Source organism: Gekko japonicus, unplaced genomic scaffold (genome assembly GCF_001447785.1).
Source record: "Gekko japonicus isolate JY-2015 unplaced genomic scaffold, Gekko_japonicus_V1.1 scaffold768, whole genome shotgun sequence".
Classification (NCBI taxonomy): Eukaryota; Metazoa; Chordata; class Lepidosauria; order Squamata; family Gekkonidae; genus Gekko; species Gekko japonicus.
The window spans coordinates 21,746-38,715 of NW_015159733.1; the positions used below are offsets into that span (position 1 = coordinate 21,746).

Below are 16,970 nucleotides of genomic sequence, written 5' to 3' on the forward strand. Positions count from 1 at the left end.
ACTCTAAGCAGTTACAGTCTTCTAAACCCATTGACTTAGAAGGGTGCAACTGTGCATAGGATGGCACAGTAAGATGCAGATAAAGCAAGTTACTGTAGTGCATTCACCACTTGCCTGACTTCAGTAAGTTACTTCTGCTGTGTTCTCCATGTTGGATACTTTTCAAAGAGAACTCGCAAGAGTGTAGCTAGCAATGGACGCACTGGGGGGGGATACACTGGGAATTCATGGTTTTTATTTCTGGGCTTCAACAAGTTTAACAAGGGATATTATACCACTATGTACACACACAACATAAGGAATACAATTTGTATACAACTTACAACAAAAATGTTAACTCTAAAATGTTAGCAAAACAATAAATAGGGTCAAATTGTACACTGGCCATTTTCTTCCCTTATATACAGAATTGATGGCGTGGACAGGTGACCAGCTGCTCTAGTTGAGCAGCATAAGAGTACAGCATAACCAATTGCAAAGGCACTGAGCGAACAATTTTCCTTCTGCTTCTAGCAACCCAAGAACCAGACAAATATTTTGTTTGTCACTATAACAATAATTTAAAGAGGGAACATCATCTTCAGGCCAGTTGTCCTGAATTTACTTGGAAGGGGTAGGGGTGGGAGAGAGAACTAGGACATGCATCACGTATGAGCTGTAGCAATTGTGCCGCCATGTTCGTTCACTGGATCCCATTTTGCAAACTTTTGCTCCCTTGTCTGCTTCACAGCAAGCCAGAGCCAGCGGCAGACTCTCCCAGAAGGGCATGGTAGTGTATAAGACAAAATTAGACTGCAAGGCATGTAGGCAGGGTGTGCATGAAGAAGCAGACCACATGTTATGATCGGTACTGTATTGGCAATAATCTGTCACTGCAGCCATCAATACACAGCAAAATATATCAAACAAGCAAACACTGTGATTAAAAATGACAATGACATTTAATAAATCTTATGAACATCAAAATATATTACAAATGAAACTTTTACAACATTACTAAGGAAATTCTAACATTCTCAAGGAAAAGTCCACCATCCTCAATGAGCACCTGGTTATAAACTCATTTCACCAATCTTCCTCAGGAGTAATCCTATTATATTGAAAGGAGTCAGGCTATTTGATAAGAGAGCATTTGTCAGCCTATTTAAAAAGAAGGCTTGTAGCCGGGTAGAAAAGAGGACAAAAGAGGTCTGAAGTGCCACTCCTATAAACAACTAGAGAGCAATTGAGCCAGCAACTTGAGATAGAGAGCAATTGTTAGCCAATTGAAAAAAAAGAAGGCTTCTAGTCAGATAAAAAAAGAGGACAAGTTGCTACTACTAGAAATTAATTAACTGGCTTGCTCCTAATTCAAACACTTGAAATGGAACTAGAAGATAATTTGAAGAAAGTAAAAAAGAAGTTAAACTGTAACAATTTGAAAATGGAACCAGAAGATAATCTGAAGAAAGTAAAAAAAGAAGTTAAACTGTAGCAAGAGGCTGACTCCTTTCAATAATAGGATTACTCCTGAGGAAGATTGGTGAAATGAGTTTATAACCAGGTGCTCATTGAGGATGATGGACTTTTCCTTGAAAATGTTAGAATTTCCTTAGCAATATTGTAAAAGTTTCATTTGTAATATAATTTGATGTTTGTAAGATTTATTAAATGTCATCATTTTCATCACAGTGTTTGCTTCTTTGATATATTTCCTTGCAACTGTGATCCCCTTTTTTGGTTTAATCAATACACAGCAGCCAGCCTATTAAAGCTCAACATGGGCAACACAAGAGGAAGACAAGGTTCAGACTGTCATTCTTAAGGCTATGCCTAAAAGCAGAATTTCCCCCCCAAAGTCAAAATAAAACCAGCATGTTGTTATAGATGGTGTCTAAGACCAAATAAAAAGTCCAGGTAGAAATAAACTAAAAGCCATATAAATATTCCACATGGAAAAAAAGATCTGCCTGCTAAGTTTATGCTTTCAAAAAAAAGTAAATCATTTAATACCCCAAACTTTGCTTATAAGAAAAAATGCTAAGCAAATAATTCCAGTTGAATTGAAGGAAAATGAATGCAATCAGTATTTTCCTTGCTTATCTATTAGGTATCACATTTCTTCAACACCATTATAAAATGTATATTTTAGCACACAGTCAGCATGCTCAATGTGTCTCTCCATATTGTGGAGCCACCACTGGGCAGCCAGATAGCCAGATCATTTTATATGGAGATCTTAAACTCTGATGAGGACAATTACAAAAGTATACTAAGTAGAAGAAAAAGCCCTCAGGTATTCCTAGCCCAGCAGGTAGATTAGGAATGTATTCTGTATCAAATAACAGCATCAGTTCTGGATGGTGATCTACCTCCAAATACTGCAATGAAATCCAGGAGCAGACAAACCATATAGGTTCTCAGGCTACCTGCTAGAAAATGCCATTGTACCTTGCCATGATGGAGCGTACTTCAGCTTTGAGGTCTGTTCACTCTTCTGAAGAGTTACTAAAAACTGAATATTCTGAGCAATGTCACAGCAAGATTAGTTTTAAATTCTATGAGGTTAATGTTTTCATCACCGAATGTAGATTGAACATGGAATCAAAATATTTAATTAAATGTTTAGTGGTTTCATGACCAGGTACCATAAGATATACAAGTTGTAAGCTAGCACATTTTTTGTGTTCAGATCCAATGCTAAGTTTCAAAGCTACTCCTACCTTTATCCTGGCTCTCAATAGAAAGGACAGCAAACTTGAATTATTAGTCCACTGATGCTCAAAAGGACATTTAATTTGCCCATGTACTTGCTTTAAAAATTATTCAAGTATTCCTTAGCTGAAATTATTGTATTTATGAAAGCAACAATGACAAATTAATTCAATCTTTTTCATAGCATAACCAGATCCCCCTTTTGTTTGGAGCATTTAATATCATATCATCAGTGTTTTTTTTACCATTCAAGTCACACAGTCAACTTATGTTAACACTAGAGAGTTAACATTACAGAGTGCATTTTAATCACCACATCATGTACATGTAACAAAAAGACTACATGTAAAATATTGTGTGAGACAATGCAGTTTCAGATCCTCAATAAGAGGCTGGGTTTCGAAAATAAACAGGAAAGTCCATAAATGGGTAGAAGGATGAGTAAAGAAGCACCCTTAAGTGGGAAAGGAAAATATTACTGATGAGTGAGTACCAATGCACTGAGCTGTTTTACTAGTGCAATCCCACTGCTTGTTTTATAAACAGTCCTGATAACAGCAGATAAGGCAAGTTCTTGACATCTTAGGAAATGCTAGTGTTCCTCCACCGAAACTACACAGTAGAATAACATGGCACTGGGCTTGTTTAGAACATTTCCCAGCTCAGCCTTGTGGTTTGAGTGTAAAAAGAATCAAGTATTTGCTCTAAAATGGCATTACCCTTAAAAATACTCGTTTGAGCTTTCTGCAACCTGATAGCATTTCACTTTCAAGGCTCAAGTGCTGAGTAATATGCAACAGCAGCACACAACAGCAGATGCTCTCGTGGGAAGCCAGGAGAAACTTATTTACCAGGAATATGACAGGTTCAACAATTTAAAAAATATAATTTCCAGTCAAATGAAGTCTCAGAAAGCTAGTTAATAACTGGCAGAGGGAAGAAGGGTGATTGTTGATCATGGTACCCAGATGCCTCAATGATCCCACTGTAAGCAAGATCCCCCAAATTCCTCTCAGGAACCGGAAGTCACTTACATGGCTTCTCTCTCTGCCTCTACATAACATATGAACAAAGCCTCAAATCAAACCGAACATGGCTCCTCTTGGGGTCTTTCAGCACTGAATTTAGGAGCCTGCTGAGAACAAAAATCTCCCTCCCCACTCCTGCAAAAAGAACACCAGTAGTCTGCTGAAGTGACAAGACATTTTACCAGAGCAAGGGAACAATGGATCCAAGCCACAATGTACTGCTCCTGTGCAACCTTAATAGGAGCTTTTAGGTCCACATTTAAATGAATGGAAGTTATACAGCAGCAATGTTAAGTAGATTGTTCCCATAATCAAGTATGGCCTCCTTTGAAGGAGAACACATACTCCAAATAATTCCCTGCCCTCTGGACATGGGTCAGCCCAGAGCCACCAACACATGCAACAGTATGAAGGCCTAGATGCATCAGGGAATTTTCACGTGTGTTAAGTGGGGGTACCACCTCATGCTATTCCTGGGGATTCCCAGTGTCCCAAGAGCAGCATTTCGGGGGGCATTTTGGGCTGCAACAAGAGAGGGGAGGCAGGGAAGTCACAAGCCATAGAGAGAAATCCCTTCCAACGACAGAAGTGTCCTTGGAGATCTAAGCCAAAGTCTATGCATAGGAACAGCCTATGCTAAAGGAATGGAAAATTAGACATATAGGTATTTGTGGAGAATGTTTAGGGAATTCAGAGAACTCCACAAATCTGTAATAACCACTCTTTGCAAAAAAGAGTGAAGTCTGTAACAGTACAACGTGAAACAATGCAAATGGCAATATACAAAGCAAAAGAGGACTCTCAGGATGTGAGGTTCCATTTGTCTACTTACAACAAGGCTAATGTGATTAAAATAGTCACTCACAAAAATGTCTTCTTCCTACACATTTCATTTTTACACAGGTTACATCCCAGCAGCTTCTCTTGAACAAAATCTGGAGCACCATCAGTCACAGTGACAAGCTCACAATCACCATACAGCTTAGAATGAATGTATTATGTTACGATAACAGAGGACGTAAGGGCAGATGTGTTTTGTGTAATATCCATGTCACAAATGATAGCCTTCATAGCGACTTCTCCGTCAACTCCACCTTAAACCTCTCCAGAAATAAGGATCTGTAGATTTTGGCCAAGTATTAAGCCACACGCTGATAATTATTGCAATACCACCATCTTTACTGAAGCAATGAATCAATCACAGCTCCTGGCTTTGCAGAACGTTTTCTGTAGGGGAAAGAGGAAAACTTAAGTCTAAGTTTATATAACTTATAAGCACAAGAGAGATGGTAATGCTTTTCAAATCAAACATGAACAAAAGATGTGAGCAAAAAGAAGAGAAGAAGAAGAGACTGGATTTATACCCCGCCCTTTTACTCTGTATGCTCATAATTTTTTTTTGTTATAACCATATGTATGTGGCTGGTCTAGCAACCGTAATAAATTCTACTACTACTACCCTGCCCTTCACTACTCGAAGGAGTCTCAGAGTGGCTTACAATCCGTTTACCTTCCCCTCCCCACAACAAACACCCTGTGAGGTAGTTGGGGCTGAGAGAGCTCCCTTGAGAACTGCCCTTGAGAGAACAGTTCTGAGAGAACTTATAACTGACCCAAGGTCACACCAGCAGCTGCATGTAGAGGAGTGGGGAATTAAACCCAGTTCTCCTTGGTTAGAGTCAGCATTCCTTAGTTCAAGTGATTGCAGGAGAAATCTCTAAAGAAGCCTCTTCAAAAGGTGTGTGTAGTTATCATGTGACAAAGAAGAACGTGCACACTCTGAACTGATAAAATTATTGCTCCTACAGCTTGAGTGCTGTATTCAGGATAGGTGCACGGCATAAGTAAGACCCAAACCAACACTAGGTAAGGATGAGGGTGTGGGTGGAAGAGTAGCAAAGAGAGCCAGTGGCATGGGGGGGCCCACAATCACCGTCACTGGAGATAGGCAGCTACAGTGTGTGCGCACGTGTGTGTGTGGGGGGGTAAACAGACTGGTTCAAGTGAAGGGGAGTGAAGCACTTGACTGGCTCTACCCAGACCATCCATTATGCTTTGGACTGGCCCTTGGCACTATCCACTTCACATTTTATACATTCTAGTGACCTAGAAGAATAGACAGGCAGTTGGTTTCTTTTTAAAATTCTAAGACTGCCTTTCTGCCACAGATAATTAAAACATGAATCATTCCATGTTTTAGCTAACTCAAATTAGCTTTAAAAAGTGTCGTTGTCTACAATAGGAATAATCCAGCCTGCTATGGGTCAGTAGTGCCACAAGACACAGTCTTCAAGGATGTAAACATGCAAGATTTGTTCATATGCAGAGGAAAAAAATTATTCCACCTGTGATGTCAGAATGTGTTGGCACAGGTCCTTACTGGAATACCATGGACAGCACATATTCAACCTGTGCTGTGCCAGCTCCACTGGTTCCAGGTGGAGTACTGAATCAGGTTCAAGGTTCTGGTACTACTGACCCTTAATGCCCTAAACGGTCAAGAACCTATGTTTCTTCTGGACCGCTTCCTCTGGTAACCCCTCCAAAGAGTATTACGCTCTGCAGAGAAAAATCTACTGGTGATCCGCAGCCCGAAAGAGATCCAGCTGTCCTCAATCAGAGCCAGGGCCAAAAAGGCCCTGGCTCCGACCTGGTGGAACTCTCTGCCAAATAACATCCATGCTCTGCAGGACCTAATGCAGTTCTGCAGGGCTTGCAAGGTAGAAATGTTCCACCAGGCCTTTGGTGGAGGACAGCGATGTGTTCCACCTCATCTGGCACTCCATCTCCCCTGTTTTCTGCCCTCCCACAAGGCAGTGGTGCAATTTGAAGTTTTTAGCACCATCTGGTTATGTGTTAACTGTGTATTATTTTATTGTGCTGAACTGTTTTTATTAATTTATTAATGTGTTTTATGTTGTTCACCGCCCCGAGCCTTGTGTATACAGTGGAGGGTAGTCTAAAAGTTTAATTTATAAATATTTATAGATTATCTTCATCAGCATCTCTGCTTTTATGGTGGTCAATGCAGCTTTCATCTAGGGTGGGACCACAAAGTTAAAAACAAAGTAATATATAATTTCTTTGATGTCAGAATCCACCTAGCAGGAACTTTCTCTTGGCAATATTGCAAAAGGGATGCACATGGAATTCTTGCTGACAGTGAAGAAAACGGGGATGGGACAAGCAAGCAACAGCTCCCTCTGGGCGAAAAATGGTATTTCACTTCTAACCTCCTGCCAGTTTTGGGCCTCGATCTTCCTTTTGAAGTCCTTGGTCTCTCAAGCTTCATCAGAGACTGTCTCAAGCTTTCTTCAGTGTAAGCTAGATACACATGGGAAAGGTCCACCTCAAATGGCTGAATGGGGGAGCAAACAAACATTGTGAGCAGCACATCACATGTCAAGCCAAATACATCCAAAGTTATGAAATTAAAAGGTAACTGCAACAAAATTGGACCACATTTGTTGTACATTTGCAAAATGGGCACTTACATCTTTTTCTTTTTTATCTGGCACAGGAGTCTGTTTTCTCATGTTATTTCCTGTGTATGCCACACATTTCTTAAAAAGAAAAAAGTAAGACGTCAATTGAGTACTGCACTACTCTAAAGGCCTTTATTTTGAGAGACTGATGGCAATGGTTAAACACCCAAACAGATGGGAAAACTGCTAGTTAAAGTTTCCCACCTTTTTGTTGCTTTATTGGGGGGGGGGGCTGATTCAGTACCTGCTCTAACACTTCCTTTGCTAATTCCAGATTCTGACAGATGTTTTTTCTTCTAATCTTTTCATTATCACAATTTTGTGGGTTGCAACACTGATTACGGGAAACACAACAAGCAATCTTCAAAAGACAAACTTGCCTTAATATGGAAAATAAAGCAAAGGCAGCAAATTAACAGTGCCATCCTAACCAGACAGTGGGTAGCCATTTTAATTTGTAGTAAAACAAAATCTGAATCTAGTAACAACTTAAAGCATCTTACACAACATTTTCCAGGGTGAAACCTTTCATGAGACAGTTTACTTCATCAGATAATTTTTGTATCTGACAGAGTGAGCTTTGTCTATGAAAGTTTATACCCTGGACACCTGTTGGTCTTTAAGGTACTACTGCACTCAAATTTTGCTCATTCTAAACAGAGCTACACCCATTAAAGTAAATGGGAATAAGGAGGGTATAACTCTGATTAGGATAGCAAAGTAAGAGTTTCTGCAAGAAAGGTGGACTATATACAAAGTAAACTAATGAAGTCACACACTGCTTCCCCAGCAGCTGCTCGCTGACCCTGTCATTTTAATTACCTGCAATTAATTAAGAAAATATAGGATGTTGAGCTGCAAGTTCAAAATTAGTAGAGAGCAGCTAAAGGATCAGCTCCTCACTTCTCCATTACACAAAGCAGAATGAGTGGGGATCTCTCACCAATTTAAGGTGAGGTAGTCTGTGTTCGAAAGCAAGAAATTGCAAGTAGATAAATAGGTACCGCTTTGGTGGGAAGGTAACAGCGTTCCGTGCGCTTCGGCATCTAGTCATGCCAGTCCATGGACCACAGAAACATCTTTGGACAGTGCAGGCTCTTCGGCTTGGAAACGGAAATGAGCATCACACCCTAGAGTCAGATTTGACTGGCTTTCGAGCAAGGGAAACCTTTACCTTTACTTAGTCTGTGTTCCAAATTTGTTCAATACAAATTAAGGCTATCATCCTATACCAGGGGTGGCCAAACTTGTTCAGCGTAAGAGCCAAATAGAATAAATGTCAGATGTTTGAGAGCCACAAAACATGAACAAATATTACACGCACGTTTTTATTTAAAAACATGCAAATTTGCTTTTTTATTAACATTAAATAAGACTGCCAAAAATAAAAACAAAAGGGGTAAAAACACATATTGATAATGATATTTATTTGTCCAATGATATTTATTTGTTTGCTAATGATATTTATTTGTCTAAGAGAGAGAGAAAAAGAGAGAGGTGGAAAGAAAGGATGAAAGAGGTGGAAAGAAAGAGAGAGAGAAACAAAGAAAGCAAATAGGAGGGAGGGAGAAAAAGTGTGCCTCCCCTTTGCTTCCCCAACTGCCCTGTCGGGAGCCGCACAATATGTGTGAAAGAGCCACATGTGACTCCTGAGCCGCAGTTTGGCCACCCCTGTCCTATACTGTGTAGTTGAGAGCAAGCTGCATTAACAAATAAAAATTGAGCTGAAGTAGTAAAGGATGTTTCACCTAGCAGAAATGCCACATGTTTTATAGATGATAATGAAAAACCAAACACACAATGAACTGGATCCTACAGTTCAATGGACACTTCTGCTGGCAACACAGACTGCACTGATGTAAGAGGCTGCTTTCAACTAACTGCTTTCTCCTCTTCTGTTTTACACAGCTTTTCATATGACATAGTTTTTTAATCCACACAGAAGTCCTAACCACTGGCATTGCCTTTTTGGTGCTCATCATCAGCTGCTGAGGGAAAGGGAAAGCAGGAAAGATCTGCCTCTGCCCAGGCCTTCTCTGGTACTGCACAGGATTCAACCCAACGTCTTTACAGAAGCACTACTTTCACAACAGACAGCTGCTGTTTTTGCATCTTGCAATACATCTTGGGAAGCATTGGCAAAGTCATACAGATGTTTTTATCCAGCATCGAAGATAAACCTTCAGGGAGCACTGAAACTCTACATCACCTGGCTCCCTTGTTAGAGCTGTGCTTACGTACCAACTGCCATTCTCCAATGTCTTCATTCCAGTGAACATAGTTTTCAATCATTTCCTTGAAAGCAATGAGAAAAAAACCCTAAATTCACATCCTTGCTCCTCACTACGAAAAAAGGTAGCTTTTATAACCACATAAACCCATTTCTAACAGGACAGCTAAAGCCAACTGTAACAAGTCTGTCATACCCTACCACCTTTTCTGCTTCCCACGGCTGATAAGGTTGGGTCAGTATTTATGCTACAGGAGACAGGTGGTGGTTGAACCCTTCCCCATCCCCATCCCCCTAGCCCTATTCCATTTTGCTTATGCACTGTTTGAATTCAGGACATTGTGTGGGAAATAAACATATTACACAGTTGAACATTACAGAACCAGGGCTATTTTTGGGCAGGAACGCACAGGAACGGAGTTCCGGCTGGCTTCCAAGTTGGCCACGCCCAGCATGAACGTATTAGCATAATAGGCCACACCCAACAGCAGAAACTCATTAGGATTGGCTACATTAGGGGTGTGTGGTCTAACATGCAAAGGAGTTCCTGCTACAAAAAAGCCCTGGGTTTGAACAACAAACACGGTAAACAGAATAACAAGCAAAAGGTGGGTGTGGCTGGATGAGCACACGTCTGGTAACATGGGTGTGTGGCATAATATGCCAATGAGCTGTGCTGTCATGGGTGTGGCCTAATATGCTAATGAGTTTCTGCTGTTGGGTGTGGCCTATTATGCTAATGAGTTCCTGCTGGGCTTTTTCTACAAAAAGAGCCCTGACAGAAACTATGATTCTCTCTTAGGGAATTACTGGCTGTTACTGAGAAAATATATCAGGACAAGGACATTTCAGTATTACTGAGTCTTTTGAAATGAAAATGGGCTTCCTTGATTTTTGCACCTGATAGTCTTGAGGTATAAAGTTGTCTATGATGAGCATTTGAAGACGAAGCTCCCTGCTGAGCTGTCGAATGTTCTCCAGTAAGCCTTCAATTTCTCTCTGATGTTCCTGTTGCAGATCTGCCATCTATGAATACAGAAACAAGCCTCAAACAATCTACATCTAGAATCTGCTGATAAGAATTTTAGAATATCGCTGATCAAGATTCTTTTCCCCTGCACGTTAAATTTGTGGTAAAAATACATCAAGATTATCCCTTCAGTTTTACATACAGAATGTTACTGTTATGTTCAGAACCGGCCCTGCAGACTTCTGTCTGTTTAACTCTCCATCAGTGGCCAATTGGGTTATTTTCTACAGGTACTTTCATAAAGTCCACTTCGCAGGCCTGGAAAGAGGTAATGATAAAGGACTGCTACTGTGCTACTCTGCACCTATGATACTGGCTGTTCTAACACTGCATATGCTGCAAAATGTTAGAGTATCCTAGACAAATTAGATCCCACTTGACACACACACAAATGAACTGGTTTCTATAAAGTGAAGTGCAATGTATCAAAAAAGCACCAACAATTTCTCATCGCCAACCATTAAGCAAGTCCATGTAATCGTACTTGCACATGCCCCCCGCTTGCTGACTTTTTCCTGCTATTTCCCCCCCCCCCCAGATCCGGTTTCAATTGTAACCTCTTCAGGGTAGGGAATCTCTTTTTTAAAATACTCATCCTATCCAACAATAGCACCATGTACACCAGTGGAACCATATAAAGAAGTCAATATTTAAGAAGTGCATTGTTAGCATTGTCCAGTAAACAGATACGGTATTCATGCCAACTTATGTAACCCTGTATATCCACAGAGAATAAATCCTTGGTGGTAAATGTGCACATGTACGATCATATAGCAGTTCCCTTTTCACATTACTACGAAACAGCACAATAAACCATGCAGCAAGGAAGGCCTCCACTTTCATCTGCTTGCAGCCCTGACTTGGATAGCACAGGCCCGATCTCATCAGATCTCAGAAGCTAAGCAGGGTCAGCTCTGGTTAGTACTTGGGTGGGAGACCACACAGAAGTCCAGGGTCACTATGCAGGGGCAGGCAATGGCAAACCACCTCTTTTAGTCTCTTGCCTTGAAAACCCTATAGGATCACCATACGTCAGCTGCAACTGGACAGTACTTTCCACCACCGTCTGCTTACAACAGTACTTGGAAAGAGGGTTGCTCAGTTCCTGTCATGAAGAATCATGCTTAATTTCTTTTGAGACTGACCTCTGACTTTGCAGCCATTAGCATAGTCCAGACTTTCTTCAGCTTCTTGGTTTTCCCTTGTGCTTCCTCCTGAAGGCTGGTGTACTTCTCCTCTATGTCCAAACGTTCTTGCTATTTGAAAATCATTAAAAAGGGCCATATTAAAATACTTGGGCTCACTGTGGTACACGAGGACCAAAGCATTCTGCTGACATGCTAGTAAAAGGACACTCTGTAGCATGGACATTTGCAACTGTTTTTATAAGACATGATGCTTTTACAGTGTCTTCTGCTGTAGAAGCGTATGCCAAGAAGCCTATGCTAGTAGGGAAAACCCTGTTTCATCTTTCAGGCATCATCACACTAAAAGATTAGTCATAGTCTCTCATCTCTCATTTTAAACATGTATAATTTTCCGTAAGAAAGCAGTCAGAAGTATTGCAGATAGTTTAAATTGCACCTCTTTCTCCTCAAGTTCCTTACGGAGCTGCTCAGCTCTTTTCCTTCGTTCCTCAAGCTCCATGTTAGATTCTTCTAGAAGTTTCTCCTGTTCCTCTGCTTTTGCCAGCAAATCCACACCTCCCACTATCACTTTCTTCTCCAGGGCTGACAACTTCTCTAGGAGAGACTGATGTTCTTGCCTGGACAGAAAAATTAAGAAACAGGGAAATAAATAGGGTTCCTGTGAACCAGGATTCTAGAAACTCCAACTTAACTTGAGCTACATACACAGTGCTTTCCTAATGTCCCCAAGTGATATTAAACTGGAAGGAAATACAAGGAAGATCTGAGTTTGGTCATTAGTTCTCTATTAACTCCAGCCACACAGAGCAGGGCCTATTTTTTGGCAATTCATTCTATCTGCTGAACACCACTCAAGGCAAAGAGGTAGTCTTGCCCTCTGCTCTCGAAAAAACTCTCCTACTAGTTTGCATTAAGCTTGACAGCAAAGAATAGCAAAGAGGTTCAGCCTAAATGTCCCAAGTTCTACCCCACTCATTTCTTATGTCCTCAGCATTTTCTTTAAAAAGAAAAAAAAAAACCTGGGCAGCCTGAAAATATCTCAGATAACAAAGTCCCATTGTTAATTCTTATCTCTCACATTACAAACTGATGTTTGACAAGGCCAAATATACATTTGTGGCATAGGGATACTGCACATGCCTAAAAGGTTGTATGTAGGCATGGAGTGCATGCCTGGAATGTGTTCTTGAATACCTATAGAGTGTGGGAGATGGCTTCCTTTTCTTTCCCCATTTGCTAGGCAGGAATAATGATGTAGTTTGTGTATGTGGGCAAAGGGGATGTTTCTATATTGTGAGATGTGTGCACTTGTGTTTGGAAGCATCTGAAGTACTTTTGGGGCCTCTAGATATGAGAGCCATCAAGACTGGAAGCATTCAAAACATACACTATTTGACTTACAAACCATGTAGTCTACATGTCAGAAGTATATTGCCCAACACCTTCTGGAAAATTCCAAGGACCTGTCACTAGGCAGGCTTTAATGGTCAGAACAAGCCTTAGCTAGTGTGTCTACCGAAAATTAATCACTAGCGATTTCTGCCACCTTGAGGTTTCATATTCCAGTTTCAGGAACACTCACTGTGCTTTGAGAAGGTCCTTCTCTCGCTTCTCAAGTTCAGCCCTGGCTTTGTTTCGTTCTTCCTCTTCCATGTCAAGCTTTGTTTCAAGCGCTTTCCTCTCCTCATCAATTTTGGCTTGCATCTCCATCATCTTGTCAGGAGAAACCTTCTTCTTTCCTTTCAGGGGAGTTTTGGGCAAGTTTAAATAACTAAAAACACAGTATATACTAATAACACAATCTAACTAAGGTTGCCAACTCTGGATATATTAGGGGGTGGAGCCTGGGGAGGGACAATGCTGTAGAGTCCACCCTCCAAAGCAGCCATTTGATCCTGGGGTTCCTACCCCTATTGCTTGAAAATCAATTGTAATAGCAGGAGATCTGCAGGTCCCACCTGGAGGAGGGCAATCCCAAATCTAACACAACATTATTCTAATAATGCATTCTCAAATGAGGTTGTTTCTTTCATAAGGGGGAAGAGGATCAAAAGGATTACTGTTACTATTGGAACTTGGCAGCCATAAGAATTTAAAAGTCTATCACACAATCCTGTGATACATCTCAGTTCTGCCAAATGCGTTTCTGGTGGTTTACTAGCAATAATACATTTGATCAATGCCCTTAGTAAGGAACCCACATAAGAATTTTTTATCTGACAGCCCTACAGAAATTCTAATTTGTTTACAGACATATGTGAGACTGAAGGAATATGGAAACAACATGTGCTAGTACAAAAAAATTGTAATACAAATATATTATACAGTAATAAGGGCAATTTGATTGATACCACAATTACTGACACATACAAGATTATCTGGAAATGAACCAACTGGCAGAACATACACGCACAGCACTGTAAAACAATGAGTCAGCACTGTAAAACAAAACAAAAAAAACAGAAGTTGTATAGCACTAGAAAAATACACTACTGCATGAAAGAATACATTAAATGCTGAAAGAAAAATGAGTAAAATCTATCAAGCAATATGCAAAGCCAAAAGAAGAGCTGATTAGAGATAGGATAAAAGGGGAAAATAGATATTTTTGTTTTCCCCCGTTTTGCTCTTTCCCATATTACATTCTGATGCTTCTAGGCCAGAGACAGAATGATAACCTCTGTAGCTGGGGAAAAAATCATGTATTGCCTTTTTATAGGGAAGTCCCTTATAATGTCCTTGCTCTGTCTCACATGGCTATATCTGCTTAACGTAAAACTTTATTTTAGGAGTGTACTCTGCGTTGAGTTCCAGACTGTACTGAATTCATCACCTTAAGGCTGTCAAGTTATTTTGTATTACATATCAGTTCTGAAGTAGCTTGATAGGGAGAAAGCTATGCATTCTGAACAAACCCTTAGGCAAAATTCTTTATACTGTATTAGATGGAGTGCAAATCAAACACACCAACCTGCTTGATCTTGCATTTTAAGAGGCAAACAAATCGCAGAGGCAGCACACGCACAAAGAGGAAGGGGATGGGGAAGGAAGAAAGAAAAAAATATTATTGCTGATTTGTGTTTTTTTTTAAAAGAAACAAAAGTAAAAATTTTAATCTAAATCTTTGTGAACACAGATAAGAGAAAAGAAAACTAGCAAATTAAAACACCAAAATGCAAGATTAAATGTCCGCATTGCTGTTTCATTTCTATCTTGAAACAGGATAAGCATCCCACACTGATACGGTTTATCTGATATTCAGATCATTGCAGGCTAACACTGCTTTCCTGTACAATGTTATGCCAGTTCTACTCATGCCCTAAGAAACATCCAAGAAACATCCACTGGCCCTAGAATAAAACTAGATGGTTCACAGTGGTCAATTTGTCACACATTCAATTAAGCTTGCCTGGTGTTTGATTTAATTTGACAGGTCAAAGGTTGGCATCTCATACTATTAATCACATATGTTTGTATTTATTTTCTTTCTTTTTCTGTCATCAAGTCACAGCTGACTTATGGTGATCCTGTGGGGTTTTCAAGGCAAGAGAAGTTCAGAGGTGGTTTGCCTATGCCCACCTCCACATCACAACCCCAGGATTTCTTGGAGGTCTAGCATCCAAATACTAGCCAGGGCCGACCCTTTTTAGCTTCCAAGAACTGACTAGATTGGGCCAGCCTGTGCTACCCATGTCAGGACTTCTTCATTTAAAGGAGAGGATGTTCAAAAATCGTTAATGTCAATTTGCTAACAGATTCATTTAAAAAAGAGAGAGAACTTAGATGCTTCCAGAGAAGAAAAGTGCCAAATTTTTAACAGGTGTCGTCAAAGGGGGCAGGGGATGCAATGGAAACATGCAACATGCACAAAAAAGGTTGTCACATGGGGAAAAACATTTTTGTTGCAATTTGAAGGCCCAATCCGTGTTGCAGTCATTTCAAACTGGATTTAATTTAAAGAACAGTCAAGTGTTCTCCAGTTTGGAGCATTCCGTTGCTCAACATGCTATTCCACCTAACCACCCTAATGTCATGACCAAAAGAACATTTGTTTCAAGCGGTTCATGGAGTGCCTAATCAAGCCTCTAAGACAGAATTACAAATCAGTGACATTTATGTGCTTGTGAGAGATAAAATGCTGTAATCCAGCCGTTCCAATGTGCCCAATGAAACCCACAGACACACAGGCTCTCCCCCATGCACTTCTATAACAGAGAAATGCCTAGAATGCAGGCTAGGAATGTCACTGCACATCTCCAGAGTCCTTGCTTAGACTCTGGGCCCTGACAATGGGATCAGAAGTCATCTATTGCTTATCCACAAGAATCTGAATTATTTGCATTAGGCAGATACCATCTAACTCCTTTCCCAGATCTACAGCTAAAAAAAGATTGTGAACTTCCTATTATAATATACATTATATAATAAGCATTATGCTAATAGGTTAGCTCAGCAATAATACACGAAAAACAGGAACCAATTCTGTTCTTTTCCTTGGCTTTCTACACAAGCAGCACACTAATGTGCCTTCTGTTGTCCTGAAATCAGCTAACACTGAGCCTCTAAAACACACATTTTTGTTTTTAAAGTTTGAAACAGCAAAGGAGAAAGCATGCTTTACTCAGTAAAAGGAGGAGAGGGGAATCCATGTGTCACTCTGAACAAAATTAATGTAGGGGCAAGGAGCAAAATGCAGCATCAAAAGAACAAGTGCACAGGTTATGGAAAGGCCAAAGCTTCACTGGATGACTTAAGCACTCCCACTCACTAGTGAAGGATTTATCCAGAGGCTTCTCTATGACAGAGCATGTGGAGTCTGAACTACTGCTGCTGCTACTGCCTGGAAAACAGAGAAGTGGGCCCCATGGAAAACTCAGAAGAGAAGAAAGAAGATGAAGAAACACACAGCCAAGCATCAGTTTGAAAAGACAGGAAGCAAAAAGATCCAGCAGACTCGTTGAAATAAATCTCATTCTCATACCTTCCTTAAAATGCTTTTCTGTACAACCACCATACTGGGTAAATAGAACAGCATGCATGCTGACTGGTTAATAAGTGGTCCAAGTTGTTTTTTTAGTGTGAAATCACAGCAGACAACTGACAATTGTCTTGGTCTCAGTGGGGGGGAAATGCAGCTGGTTGTATCTTCCTTCCACAAATAGTCCATGCATGGTTTAATAATAACTGACCTGGCACCCAAAACTATTTTAACTGTGACTAGCTCGATCCTAACAATTCCACTGGGAAGAAATCTGGAGGAAAAGGAAAGCTCCTTTTCTGAATACAAATCAGGGAACTCTTCAAAAAGCAGCAGCATATTTGCCGTGAGATAGACATCCATTTTGATTAACATGG

At 40.4% G+C, this 16,970-nt stretch overlaps 1 protein-coding gene across 3 annotated transcripts in view; it reads right to left on the bottom strand.

The window, feature by feature from the left end:
- Positions 1-4,750: 4,750 nt before the first annotated feature.
- The window catches only part of KIF3A (kinesin family member 3A), a 29,497-nt gene continuing 17,277 nt past the window's right edge, over positions 4,751-16,970 (bottom strand). The window contains exons 9-18 of one of the 3 annotated variants that reach the window (XM_015429106.1): positions 16,384-16,455; positions 14,587-14,595; positions 13,198-13,354; positions 12,052-12,232; positions 11,613-11,723; positions 10,338-10,463; positions 9,449-9,502; positions 7,217-7,285; positions 6,956-7,080; positions 4,751-4,949 (exon numbers count right to left, since the gene is read on the bottom strand). In XM_015429106.1, the coding sequence (XP_015284592.1) occupies positions 4,901-4,949; positions 6,956-7,080; positions 7,217-7,285; positions 9,449-9,502; positions 10,338-10,463; positions 11,613-11,723; positions 12,052-12,232; positions 13,198-13,354; positions 14,587-14,595; positions 16,384-16,455 (953 nt within the window). In that variant the 3' untranslated portion in view covers positions 4,751-4,900. The remainder of the gene's footprint in view (positions 4,950-6,955; positions 7,081-7,216; positions 7,286-9,448; positions 9,503-10,337; positions 10,464-11,612; positions 11,724-12,051; positions 12,233-13,197; positions 13,355-14,586; positions 14,596-16,383; positions 16,456-16,970) is intronic. The other 2 variants (XM_015429113.1, XM_015429120.1) reach the window with 2 other exon arrangements.